The 13,805-nt window shown below is 49.3% G+C and overlaps 1 protein-coding gene across 5 annotated transcripts in view; it reads left to right on the top strand.

Moving 5' to 3' along the window:
* Window positions 1-13,805, top strand: part of ARHGAP39 (Rho GTPase activating protein 39) — a 157,356-nt gene that overhangs the window by 105,605 nt on the left and 37,946 nt on the right. For all 5 annotated transcript variants that reach the window (XR_008504250.2, XM_054499347.2, XM_054499344.2 and 2 more), the window contains one exon: window positions 2,593-3,024. Coding sequence is in view for 4 of the 5 variants with exons in the window: in XM_054499344.2 (XP_054355319.1) it covers window positions 2,593-3,024 (432 nt within the window). In the remaining variant the exon portion in view is untranslated. The remainder of the gene's footprint in view (window positions 1-2,592; window positions 3,025-13,805) is intronic.

Raw genomic sequence — 13,805 nt, 5'->3', positions numbered from 1 at the left:
CAGTGTGCTGGCCAGCTCAGTGTAGCATGCAGGCAAGAAGCATCCATGGTGCTGAAAGTCGTGGGTTAAAGTAGAGGAGAAACAGGATGTCAGGGGCCTCACGGGATCCCCACGAGATCCTCGTAGCTGGAGAGACGGCACAGGATGCTACGGTGGGGAACCCTAGTGGGCATCCGGTCCCGCCCGGGCCGTGGGCAGACCCCGTCTGTGCCTCCACGTGCCAAGCAGTTGTCTCCTGAGCTGCTCACCCCACAATGCGTGCTCCACTTCCTGTTGCGGTTTCAGAGTGGTGACACGCAGTGAATCTGGGTGAAGGCTGTTTGTTAACTTTTTTGAAAACATGAAATTATAAAACAAAAAGTTGAAACTTTAAAAATAAAAGGAAGAGAACATGATCAGTGGTATCAAAAGTGGCACAGCTCCCTCGGGACTGAAAGGTGCTGCCTAGATTTGTTCGTCAGGAGCGACTGGGGGACCCACTGTGGGCTGGGAGGGAGGGGCTGGGCAGCTATTGGTACCTGGCGAGACCCCGGGCTGAGAAGGGAGAGCATGGACCAGAGCGGGGGTGGCCCCTGTAGTGTGTGGTTTGCTGGACGGTGGACGGTGGAGTGGGTGTGTGAGCACGGACCAGAGCGGGGGTGGCCCCTGTAGCGTGTGGTTTGCTGGACGGTGGACGGTGAGTGGGTGTGTGAGCACGGACCAGAGCGGGGGTGGCCCCTGTAGCGTGTGGTTTGCTGGACGGTGGACGGTGGAGTGGGTGTGTACGCCGAGGGTGTGGTGAGACATGCAGGTGGAAATTCAGAGTCTGGGGCCCATGGAGGGTCTGAGCCGAGCAAGCCGAGGCACTTGTTTGGGGGGAGTTGTTGGCAGATGTACTCAAGCTCAGCAAAAAAACAGGACCCCCACCACCTCGCCTTCCCACAGGGATGACAGTGAAATGTCTACAGGCGGGCCTCAGGAATTCTCATCTGCCTTCCCCTGCAGCCCTCCACCACCAGCCCATCCCCAGGGTGCCCCTTCTCTCACTGGCCCTCCTTCATTGGACTTCTGAGTGCACCACTGTGGTGTCTGCACTCAGGCCCAGTCCCACCCGCCTCGTCCTCCTCCTGCGGCCAGACCTCTGAGCCAGCCCCTTCCCCACGTAAGGCCCTGAGCACGCCCACCTCATGGCCCCGCATGGACTGTCCCTCGGTGCCTTCTGCCTGCGGCACCCAAACACAGAGGAACAAACAGTGCCCAGCGGCCAGGGCCTGAAGGAGGGCTTGGGTGCCGGGGCCTGTTTCTCAGCTGTTCATCTGCATCAGCAGGAAACAGACCCAGAACCCCCAGGGCTGCTGCTGAGGCCGCCGCCACTGTGTGAGGGCCCGGCTTCCCCAGCTGGCCTCTGGGGGGTGGCAGGGACAGATTCCGCCTGGATCCTTGGTGTCCCATGATCAGGTGTGGTGCGCGTCACAGCCTGTTTTCAGAGCTGCCGTGCCTCTGGCCTGGTTTCAAAGGGTGGGACGTGGGATGAAGGTCGCCCCCGCAGCCAGTCTGCACCGGCCGCCAGGGGGGCTCTTTCTGTCCTTGACCTGGAGGAGCCGCAGGCGGCCCCCAGTAGCCGGTGTCTGGGCCTGGTGTCCGCTGGCCCTTCTGCCCTCACCACTTGCCTCCCCTTCTGCTGAGCCCCTGGAATCAGTGCCTTTTCCCTGGAAACAAGACCCCTCACCAGCCTGGTGATGGCGAGGACCAGGCCTGTCGCAGGGCTAACAAGACCCCTCACCAGCCCGGTGATGGTGAGGACCAGGCCTGTCGCAGGGTTAAGAGACGGATGCATGGGTCCATGGCAACGCCTCCTGGCAGCATCTTTGCTGAGAGGCGCTCTGTGCCTCTAAGGGTTTTTATTTCCGTGTAGAAACATGGAAGAGGCCTCAGAAACACTACTGAGCTGGAGGCTGTGCCCCCCAGCGGGGTTCTGAGGGCCGGGTGGAGGCTGTGCCCCCCAGCAGGGTTCTGAGGGCTGGGTGGAGGCTGCGCCGCCCAGCGGGGGTCTGAGGGCCGGGTGGAGACTGTGCCCCCAGCAGGCGTCTGAGGGCCAGCTGGGCACTTGGCCTTGCTGATCTGGGGGGTCCTTGGGAGAAAACAGCTTGGGAGCCCAGCAGCACTTAGCTGGGCCTGAGGCCCCTCCAGACCCTGACCCAGTGTGGAGGTGGTGGTCCAGTTGCAGCGGAGGGGCTACTGAGCAGGTGTGCAGTGGTGACTCGCAGGCCCGTGCCACGATCCTGCAGGATGGAGCAGTGGGCAGTGGGGTTGTGGCCTGGGTGCCTGTGAGGACAGGAACCTGCAACCACAGCCAGTATGTCCCTACCCCACGTGGGGCCCAGGACCCCCCAGAGGGCTGCACCACCCTGAGGCGCTGGCGGCTCCGGGGACTTCCCCGGGTGCGGGTGCTCAGGAGCGCAGCAGTCAGGGGCGGACTGGGCTTGGGTTTGCTTTTCTCTGCGACAGGATTTCTGGGTCTTGCAGCTGGGGCTGGAGCCGGGGTCTGCAGGGGTGGGAGGCGCGGGCCTAGGCCGCCGTGGCTCCAGCCGCCCTAACGCTGTCTCTCCCCAGGTTGGAGTGGGTGGAGATCATCGAACCGCGCACCCGGGAGCGCATGTACGCCAACCTGGTCACCGGTGAGTGCGTGTGGGACCCGCCGGCCGGCGTCCGCATCAAGCGCACCAGCGAGAACCAGTGGTGGGAGCTGTTCGACCCCAACACGTCCCGCTTCTACTACTACAATGCCAGCACGCAGCGCACGGTGTGGCACCGGCCGCAGGGCTGCGACATCATCCCGCTGGCCAAGCTGCAGACGCTGAAGCAGAACACGGAATCCCCGCGTGCCTCGGCAGAGAGCAGCCCCGGGCGCGGCAGCAGCGTCAGCCGTGAGGGCAGCACCAGCTCCTCCCTGGAGCCCGAGCCCGACACTGAGAAGGCGCAGGAGTTGCCAGCGAGGGCCGGGCGGCCCGCGGCGTTTGGGACAGTGAAGGAGGACAGCGGCAGGTGAGGACAGGGCCAGGTGAATGGAGTGGGTGGAGCCAGGTGAGAGGCAGGTAGGGGTGGTGGGCGGGGCCAGGTGAGGGCGGTGGGCGGGGACCCAGGGGACTCAGTGTCCCTGCGAATGGCCAGAGCCTCGTCCTTGGCTGTAGCAGCCACCGCTGCTGTCCCCAGTGAGCACTTTCTTGTCTCTCTGGGCAGCAGAGCCTGGTGCTCAGCCTCAGAGGTTTCTGGGTCCTCCAACCCTGCCCCTCGCAGGCCCAGCCCCTGGCAGGTGGTGGTTCCTGAGGGCAGTGTCTGAGGGGCTCGCCCAGCTCTCTCTGCTGTTGGGAGATGCAAATGTGGGGATTTGGGTAAGGGTGTGGGGTGTGTGGACCTGGGGGGGCCCAGGTGGGGGGTGCAGATCAGTGTGGACACAGCTGAGGGTTCTGAGCAGGCTTGGAGGTTGCCCTCTGGAGTCACAGTGGCTCTGAAGGAGCACAGCCTGTGTTGGTGGGAGCCCAGGTGACCCCTGCCCTCAGAAACAGGGAGTGGTCAGGGTAGAGCGCAAGGGCCTCGAGGTGAGTGCACCGTGGGAAGCGAGTCCAGAGAGGACAGTGGGGAAGAGCCGAGGCAGGCGGGCGGGACAGTGGGGAAGAGCCGAGGCAGGCGGGCGGGACAGTGGGGAAGGGCCGAGGCAGGCGGGCGGGACAGTGGGGAAAGGCCGAGGCAGGCGGGCGGGACAGTGGGGAAGGGCCGAGGCAGGCGGGCGGGACAGTGGGGAAGGGCCGAGGCAGGCGGGCGGGACAGTGGGGAAGGGCCGAGGCAGGCGGGCGGGACAGTGGGAAAGGCCGAGGCAGGCGGGCGGGACAGTGGGGAAGGGCTGAGGCAGGCGGGCGGGACAGTGGGGAAGAGCCAAGGCAGGGACAGGAGGCTGGGGCTTCCCAGAGCCCAGGCTGTGGCCCAGGGCAGACAGGCCTGGCCACTGCAGGGGCGGATGGAGGCTCCTCTGGAGAGGATGGAGGAGAGGCTGGACACCAGGGAGAGAAAGGCAGAGGATTGGTCTCCCCCAGTAACAGATTTTCGGTGCTTGGCTGAGGTTGCCAGGGGAGCTGAGGCCCAGGGGCTTTCTGCAGAAGTGGGAAGGAGCCTGTTGGACTGCCGGGCTCATCTGAGGCTTCAGAAGAGGGATTCAGAGTGAACCACAGAGCTCAGAGGACAGCAGGCTTCCTCCCCACCCTGCCGAGGTGCAGGCACAGAGGAAGGTGGGCAGTAGGTTCACCCTGTGGACCCGGCCTGGCAGGATGAAAGGGAGGCCAGGGATGGGGCCTGCTGCGGAGCGGGCAGGAGTTGGGGCAAATCGGATGTGGAGGAGCCACTGGAGCACACTGGGAAGATAGTGTTGGTGTCGGCATTCAGGGCAGGGTGAGCAGCGGAGGCTCGGGCGTGGTATGGGTGAGCAGTGCGGAAGGCGGGCACAAAGAGGACCAGGGCCTACATTTCACATCCCACCAGCAAATATGAGCATTCAAAGTTATCCACAGCCTTGCCAACACTACTTACTTTCCTTTTTAGATTTCTTTTAGCTATTGTAGCTGCAATGAAATGTCTCATTGTAGTTTTGGTTTGCATTTCCTTAATGACTAATGACTTTGAGCCTTTTTTCACTTTCTTTTTTTTTTTTTTTTTTTTTTGAGAGGGAGTCTGGCTCTGTCGCCCAGGCTGGAGTGCAGTGGCGGGATCCCTGCTCGCTGAAAGCTCCGCCTCCTGGGTTCATGCCACTCTCCTGCCTCAGCCTCCAAGTAGCTGGGACTACAGGCACCTGCCACCACACCCGGCTAATTTTTTGTATTTTTAGTAGAGACGGGGTTTCACCGTGTTAGCCAGGATGGTCTCGATCTCCTGACCTCGTGATCCACCCACCTCCCAAAGTGCTGGGATTACAGGCGTGAGCCACTGCGCCCAGCCCCTTTTTTCACTTTCTTGATGGTATCATTTGAAAAACAAAGGTTTTTGTTGTTTTTGTTTTGTTTGTTTGTTTGTTTTGTCTCTGGGGCTGGAGTGCAGTGGTGCAATCTCACTGCAGCCCCCATCTCCCGGGCCCAAGTGACCCTCCCACCTCAGCCCCTCAAGTATCTGGGACTACAGGCACGCGCCACCACACCAGGCTAATTTTTGTATTTTTTTGTAGAGATTGGGGTTTCACTATGTTGCCCAGGCTGGTCTCCAACTCCTGAGCCAAGGCAGTACGCCCACCTATGCCTGCCAAAGCACTGGGATTACAGACATGAGCCAGCGTGTATGGCCAAAGTACAAAGTTTTTAATTTTAGCCAAGAAAAGTGGCACATGCCTGTAATCCCAGCACTTTTCAAGGCCAAGGAAGGCAGATCACTTGAGGCCAGGAGTTTGAGACCAGCCTGTCCAACGTGGCAGAACCCTGTCTCTACTAAAAGTACCAAAATTAGCTAGGAGTGGTTGTTCATGCCTGTAATCCCAGCTACTTGGGTGGCTGAGGCAGGAGAATCACTTGAAGCCAGGAGGTGGAGGTTGCAGTGAGCCGAGATCGCTCCATTGTACCCCAGCCTGGGTGACAGAGCAAGACTCTGTCTCAAAAACAAACAAACAAAAATTGACCTGTCGTAGATTTGGGTTCATTTCTGGCCTCTCAATTGATTTGCATTGATCCATATGCCAGTACCACATTGTTTTGATCACTGTAGCTTTGTAATAAGTTTTGAAACTGGAAAGTGTGAGTCTTCTAGCTTTATTCTAATTTTTCAAGGTTGTTTTGGCTATTTGGAGCACCTTGCAAGTCCATAAGAATCTGGAGATTGGCTTTTCATTTCTTTTAACAACAACAACAAAAAAGCTTTTGAAATTTTGGATCTGTGTGGGGGATTGTGTTGGATCTGTAAGGTCATATTTCATCCAAGCAATATTAATTTTCTAATCCATGAACAGAGGTTGTCTTTTCATTTGCTTATGTCTGATTTTTCTTAGCAGTGTTTTATGTTTTCTAGTGTACAGTCCTTTCACCTCCCTGGTAAAGTTTATTCCTAGATATGTTATTCTTTTAGATGCTGTTGTAAGTGGAATTTTTTATTTGTTTGTTTCTGGATTGTCCATTGTGGTATATGGAAACATAACTGATTGTGTGTTGATCTTGTATTGTGCAACTTTGCTGAATTTGTGTATTAGCTGTAGTAACCTTTGTTTATAATCTCTGGGATTTTCTATATATAGGACTGTGTCATCTGTAGTTAGTGATAGTCTAACATCTTCCTTTCCAATTTGGATGCCTTTTTCTTCTCCTTAACTGATTGCCCTGCGTAGGATTTCCAGTGCAGTGTTGAATGGCAGTGGTGAAGGGGCATCCTTGTTCTGCTCCTGATCTCGGGGAAAGTTTCCAGTCTTTTCTGTTGAGCAAGTTCCTTGATATTCCTTGTGTTCCCAGTGGTTTTATCATGTGGATTTTGTCAGTGCCTTTTCTGTATCAGTTAAGATGATCACGTGGTTTCTCTCCTTCAGTCTGTCAGTGTGGTGTTTTACACTGGTTGGTGTCATGTTGAACCGTCCCTGAGTGTGTATTCCGGTCGTCACAGCAGCATCTGTGTGCTTTTGAAAAACAGAGGAACCTCCCTGTGGGCTTTCATATGATCCATGAAACCCACGTGAGCAATCTCATGCCTGCAATTAAACACACACCAGAGCAGGCCAGGAGTCCTTGGCCCTCCAGCGGCATTTCCCAAAGGAGAGGATACTGAAAGGTACAGAATTTAGACTGTTGTGGAGGTTAAGGATTAAAGGACATTCGTGGCGTGTACAGGTGGAGCTCTGTGGGAAGGTGACTGCAGCATCTGGTTTATGGTTTAAATGGCATAAGTGAAAAACAAACCTATTGGTTTGCTGTAAATACTGACAACCTATGGTCCCTCTGGAGAACAACTTCTCCCAGCCAGAAACGGGCAGGAGCTCATCTTGCACAAGTCGAAGCCAGATTTTGAGAATCGTGAATAATTTTAAGAAACAAGCGGACGAGCAGGCTTGGCGTTAACATTTTAAAAATAACTCTCCCTCAAGAGCCTGTGCTGTGCTGCAGCACTAGAATCTCCTGTTTCCTCTCACTGAACAGAACGGACAGCTTCGGGCCTGCACAGAACTTCTTAGAGAATTGGTATCGGATTATAATAATTTTGAATTTGTTATTAGTTTTGACTCATCTCTGCAATTAGGTGAAGGAATTGGTTTCTTTTTGTAATTCTGTTTTCAAAATGTGTCAGTCACCCACACTTGCAGGGCTGTTCTTCCCCAGAGAGGCCGTGGGTCTGGCCTTAGCCCTGCCCTGTCACCCATGGCTCAGGGCCCACTCTCTGGGGACTGGAGTGTCCATCTCTTTTCAAAAATGTCTCAGGAATTCTGGGGTGATGTGGGGCTATTGGGGCCAGGACTTCCATAAGAAGCTCTGTTGGAGTTTTTTTTCTTTCTTTTTTTTTTGAGACGGAGTCTTACTCTGTCGCCCAGGCTAGAGTGCAGTGGTGCAATCTCGGCTCAATGCAACCTCCGCCACCCAGGTTCAAGCAATTCTGCTGCCTCAGCCTCCCGAGTAGCTGGGACTACAGGCGCCTGCCACCACACCCGGCTAATTTTTGTATTTTTAGTAGAGACGAGGTTTCACCATGTTGGTGGCCAGGCTGGTCTTGATCTCTTAACCTCATGATCTCCCCACCTCAGCCTCCCAAAGTGCTGGATTACAGGCGTGAGCCACCATGCCCGGCCACTCTGTTGGGATTTTGACTAGAATTGTGTTGAATTGTGGATTCGTTTGGGTAGATAGATGTCTTTATAATACAGTCACGTGCCACGTAACATTTCCATCAGCAGCACACTGCATATATGAGAGTGGTCTCATAGATTATAATGGAGCTGAAAATGTTATATGACCTACCGTGGTTGTGTGCAACACTGTACTCACAAGTCTGCGGTGATGCTGGTGTAAACAGACCTGCTGCACTGCGGTCATACGGAGGAGCAGCACGTGTGATTATGAACGGTGCATAGTACTTGATCATGATGATGATACGTGACTATGTCACTGGTTTACGTATTCACTATACTATAGTTTTTATCATTTAGCGTGCACTTAAAAAAAAAAGTTAGCTGGAAACACCCTCAGGTGGGTCCTTCTGGAGGTGTCCAGAAGGCGGCGCTGTTGTCTCAGGAGGTGATGGCTCCACGCGTGTTGCTGTCTCCCAAGACACCATGTGGCGATGGGAAGACGGTGGTGGTGATGATCCTGAGCATATGTAGGCCTAGGCTAGTGTGTGTGTTTGTGTCGTAGTTTGTAACAAAAAGTCAATTTAAGAAATTTTAAATTAAAAAAGCTTATAGAATAAGAATGTAAAGAAAGAAAATATTTTGTATAGTTGTACAATGTGTATGTTAAGCAAAGTGTTCTAAAAGATTCAAAAAGTTTAAAGAAACTAAAAAGGTTATAAAGTAAAAAAGTTACAGTAAACTAAATTTATTACTGAAGAAAGAAGAAGTTCTAAATGAATTGAGTGTGGCCTAAGTGTACAGGGTTGTCAAGTCAGGAGTTGTGTGCAGTGATATCCAGGGCTCACTCACCGACACGCACAGCAACTGCCAGTCCTGCAAGCTCTGTTCCTGGTAAGTGCCCGGTACAGGTTTGCCATTTTTTATCTTTTATACCATATTTTTACTGTACCTGTTCTATGTCTAAATATGTTTAGGCACACAAATACTCACCATTGTGTTACAATGGCATTTAGCATTTGGCACAGTAATGCTGAACTGTGTAGCCTAGGAGCAATAGGCTACACCATATAGCCTGGGTGTGTAGGAGACCTTACAGCCTGCATGTGTATAACTGTACTCTGTGATGTTCACACACTGACAAAATTGCCTGATGATGCATTTCTCAGAACACATCTGTGTTGTTAAGTGATGCCTGACTGTAAAGTCTCTTGCATGTGTGAAAATGGTATGAAATGGCATAATCATGGCTCACTGCAGCCTTCAACTCCCAGGCTCAAGCAATCCTACCTCAGCCTCTTGAGTAGCTGAGACTACAGGTGTACACCACCACACCAAACTAATTTTTGTATTTTTTTATTTATTATTATTATTTTTTTTTTTTTTTTTTGAGACGGACTCTCGCTCTGTCGCCCAGGCTGGAGTGCAGTGGTGCAATCTCAGCTCACTGCAAGCTCCGCCTCCTGGGTTCATGCCATTCTCCTGCCTCAGCCTCCTGAGTAGCTGGGACTACAGGCACCCGCCACCACACCCGACTGATTTTGTTTTTGTATTTTTAGTAGAGATGAGGTTTCACCATGTTAGCCAGGATGGTCTTGATATCCTGACCTCGTGATCTGCACGCCTCGGCCTCCCAAAGTGCTGGGATTACAGGCTTGAGCCACCGCACCCAGCCTAATTTTTTTATTTTTCATAGAAATAGGCTAATGCCACGTTGCCCAGGCTGGTCTGGAACTCCTGGCCTCAAGTGATCCTCCCACCTCAGCCTCCTAAAATGCTGGGATTATAGGTATGAGACACTGCACCTAGCCCAGCCCACTTTTAAATATTTTCCATTTTTAATTATGATTTCTTCTTCTCCTCCTCCTCCTCCTTCTCCTCCTCCCCCTCCTCCTCCTCCTCCTCCTTTTCTTTTCTTTTTTTCTTGAGACAGAGTCTTGTTCTGTCACCCAGGCTGCAGTACAGTGGTGCAATCTCAGCTAACTGCAATCTCTGCCTCCCGGGTTCAAGCAATTCTCATGCCTCAGCCTCCTGAGTAGCTGGGATTATAAGGGGGTGCCACCATGCCTGGCTAATTTCTGTATTTTTAGTAGAGACAGGGTTTTGCCATGTTGGCCAGGCTGGTCTCGAACTCCTGGTCTCAAGTGATCTGCCTGCCTCAGCCTGCCAAAGTGCTGGGATTATAGGCATGAGCCACCACTCCCAGCCTAACTATGATTTATTCTTTGACTCATTTGTAATTTAGAAATATCTTCATTTCCAAAACTACAGTTTATTTTTCGTTCTCGTTCTTGATTGCCAACTTAAAGCATAATTTTTTAATTTTTTTGAGACTTACTTTGTGGGCTAATCCATAAATTTTTGTAAATGATTTTATGACTCCTTCAAAAGGATAATTTCTGTTTTCTTTTTGTTGTGCCCAGAGTTCTGCATATGTTAATTAAATGAAATCTATTGTGTAAATCAAGTTTCATCCTTTTTTAATTTTCATTTTATTTTAAGTTCTAGGGTACATGTGCACAGTGTACAGGTTTGTTACATAGGTATACATGTGCCATGTTGTTTTGCTGCACCCATCAACTTGTCATTTACATTAGGTATTTCTCTTTAATGCCATCCCTCCCCCATCCCCCACCCCACAACAGGCCCTGGTGTGTGATGTTCCCCACCCTGTGTCCAAGTGTTCTCATTGTTCACGTCTCACCTATGAGTGAGAACATGTGGTGTTTGGTTTTCTGTCTTTGTGATAGTTTGCTCAGAATGATGGTTTCCAGCTTCATCCATGTCCCTGCGAAGGACATGAAATCATCCTTTTTATGGCTGCATAGTATTTCATGGTGTATATGTGCCACATTTTCTTAATCCTGTCTATCATTGTTGGACATTTGGCTTGGTTCCAAGTCTTTCCTATTGTGAATAGTGCCGCAGTAAACATATGTGTGTGTGTGTCTTTATAGTAGCAAGATTTATAATCCTTTGGGTATATACCCAGTAATGGGATCGCTGGGTCCAATGGTATTTCTAGTTCTAAATCCTTGAGGAATCGCCACACTGTCTTCCACAATGGTTGAACTAGTTTACAGTCCCACCAACAGTGTAAAAGTGTTCCTATTTCTCCACATCCTCTCCAGCACCTGTTGTTTCCTGACTTTTTAATGATCGCCATTCTAACTGGTGTGAGATGGTATCTCATTGTTGTTTTGATTTGCATTTCTCTTGATGGCCAGTGATGAGCATTTTTTCATGTGTCTGTTGGCTGCATAAATGTCTTCTTTTGAGAAATGTCTGTTCATATCCTTTGCCCACATTTTGATAGGGTTGTTTTTTTCTTGTAAATTTGTGTAAGTTCTTTGTAGATTCTGGATATTAGCCCTTTGTCAGATGGGTAGATTGCAAAAATTTTCTCCCATTCTGTAGGTTGCCTGTTCACTCTGATGGTAGTTTCTTTTGCTGTGCAGAAGCTCTTTAGTTTAATTAGATCCCATTTATCTATTTGGGCTTTGTTGCCATTGCTTTTGGTGTTTTAGTTATGATGTGCTTGCCCATGCCTGTGTCCTGAATGGTATTGCCTAGGTTTTCTTCTAGGGTTTTTATGGTTTTAGGTCTAACATTTAAGTCTTTAATCCATCTTGAATTAATTTTTTGTATAAGGTGTAAGGAAGGGATCCAGTTTCAGCTTTCTACATATGGCTAGCCAGTTTTCCCAGGACCATTTATTAAATAGGTTTCTATTTTATTTCTATTTTATTTCTATTAAATAGGTTTCCCCATTTCTTGTTTTTGTAACGTTTGTCGAAGATCAGATGGTTGTAGATGTGTGGTGTTATTTCTGAGGACTCTGTTCTGTTCCATTGGTCTATATATCTGTTTTGGCACCAGTACCATGCTGTTTTGGTTACTATAGCCTTGTAGTATAGTTTGAAGTCAGGCAGCATGATGCCTCCAGCTTTGTTCTTTTTGCTTAGGATTGTCTTGGCAATGTGGGCTCTTTTTTGGTTCCATCTGAACTTTAAAGTAGTTTTTCCCAATTCTGTGAAGAAAGTCATTGGTAGCTTGATGGGGGTGGCATTGAATCTGTAAATTACCTTGGGCAGTATGGCCATTTTAATGATATTGATTCTTCCTATCCATGAGCATGGAATGTTCTTCCATTTGTTTGTGTCCTCTTATTTCGTTGTGCAGTGGTTTGTAATTCTCCTTGAAGGGGTCCTTCACATCCCTTGTAAGTTGGATTCTTAGGTATTTTATTCTCTTTGTAGTAATTGTGAATGGTAGTTCACTCATGATTTGGCTCTCTGTTTGTTATTGGTGTATAAGAATGCTTGTGATTTTTGCACATTGATTTTGTATTCTGAGACTTTGCTGAAGTTGCTTATCAGCTTAAGGAGATTTGGGGCTGAGACAATGTGTTTTTCTAAATATACAATCATGTCATCTGCAAACAGGGACAATTTGACTTCCTCTTTTCCTAATTGAATACCCTTTATTTCTTTGTCTTGTCTGAGTACCCTGGCCAGAACTTCCAACACTATGTTGAATAGGAGTGGTGAGAGAGAGCGTCCTTGTCTTGTGCCAGTTTTCAAAGGGAATGCTTCCAGTTTTTGCCCATTCAGTATGATATTGGCTGTGGGTTTGTCATTATTTATGGCTCTTATTTTGAGATATGTCCCATCAATACCTAGTTTATTGAGAGTTTTTAGCATGAAGCGCTGTCAAATTTTGTTGAAGGCCTTTTCTGCATCTATTGAGGTAATCGTGGTTTTTGGGTTTTGTCGATTGTTCTGTTTATGTGATGGATTACATTTGTTGATTTGCGTATGTTGAACCAGCCTTGCATCCCAGGGATGAAGCCGACTTGATCATGGTGGATAAGCTTTTTGATGTGCTGCTGGATTCAGTTTGCCAGTATTTTATCGAGGATTTTCGCATCGATGTTCACCAGGGATATTGGTCTAAAATTCTCTTTTTTTGTTGTGTCTCTGCCAGGTTTGGTATCAGGATGATGGTGGCCTCATAAAATGAGTTGGGGGGATTCCCTCTTTTTCTATTGATTAGAATAGTTTCAGAAGGAATGGTACCGGCTCCTCTCTGTACCTCTGGTAGAATTCAGCCATGAATCCATCTGGTCTTGGACTTTTTTTGGTTGGTAGGCTATTAATTATTGCCTCAATTTCAGAGCTTGTTATTGGTCTATTCAGAGATTCAACTTATTCCTGGTTTAGTCTTGGGAGGGTGTATGTGTCCAGGAATTTATCCATTTCTTCTAGATTTTCTATTTTATTTGCGTAGAGATGTTTATAGTATTCTCTGATGGTAGTTTGTATTTCTGTGGGATCGTGGTGATATCTCCTTTAACATTTTTTATTGCATCTATTTGATTATTCTCTTTTCTTCTTTATTAGTCTTGCTAGCAGTGTACCAATTTTGTTGATCTTTTCAACCTATTTTTTTCTACCTGCTCTCTCCATTCTGAGAGTTAAAGTCTCCTCCTAGAATAGCAGAATTTGTTCATTTCTCCTTTAAAATCTGTCAATTTCCACTTCTTATGTATTGAAGCAGTGAGTTGGTTGCTCGTAAGTTTAGAATCGTTTTCCTGCCAGACTTTTCCTATTGTCGTTGCGTCTAATCCTCTTTACCCCTCACAGTCTTCTTGCCTTGAAGTCAACTTTTAGAGTTTGTGGTGCCATTGTTTGTCTTTGGTTAGAATTTGCCTCCTTTTTCCATCCAGTCTATTTCTTGTAAATGATGTATAGCTGTTTGGTTTATTTTTTAAATCTAGTCCAAACACCCGTCTTTTGTTTGGCAGGATTGTTCCAGTCATTGACGAGATTGCTGATACAACAAGAGGGTTTAGTTCATCATCTCATGTTCTGCTCTGCTTATAAGCTTTTTTTTTTTTTTTTTGAGACAGAGTTTCACTCTTGTCACCTGGGCTGGGGTGCAATGGCACGATCTCGGCTCAGTGGAACCTCTGCCTCCCAGGTTCAAGCAATTCTCCTGCCTCAGCCTCCTGAGTAGCTGGGATTACAGGCAT

Source organism: Pongo pygmaeus, chromosome 7, assembly GCF_028885625.2.
Source record: "Pongo pygmaeus isolate AG05252 chromosome 7, NHGRI_mPonPyg2-v2.0_pri, whole genome shotgun sequence".
Lineage (NCBI taxonomy): Eukaryota > Metazoa > Chordata > Mammalia > Primates > Hominidae > Pongo > Pongo pygmaeus.
The sequence above is the reverse complement of the archived record's forward strand: the minus strand, read 5'-3'. Positions and strand labels throughout refer to the sequence as shown.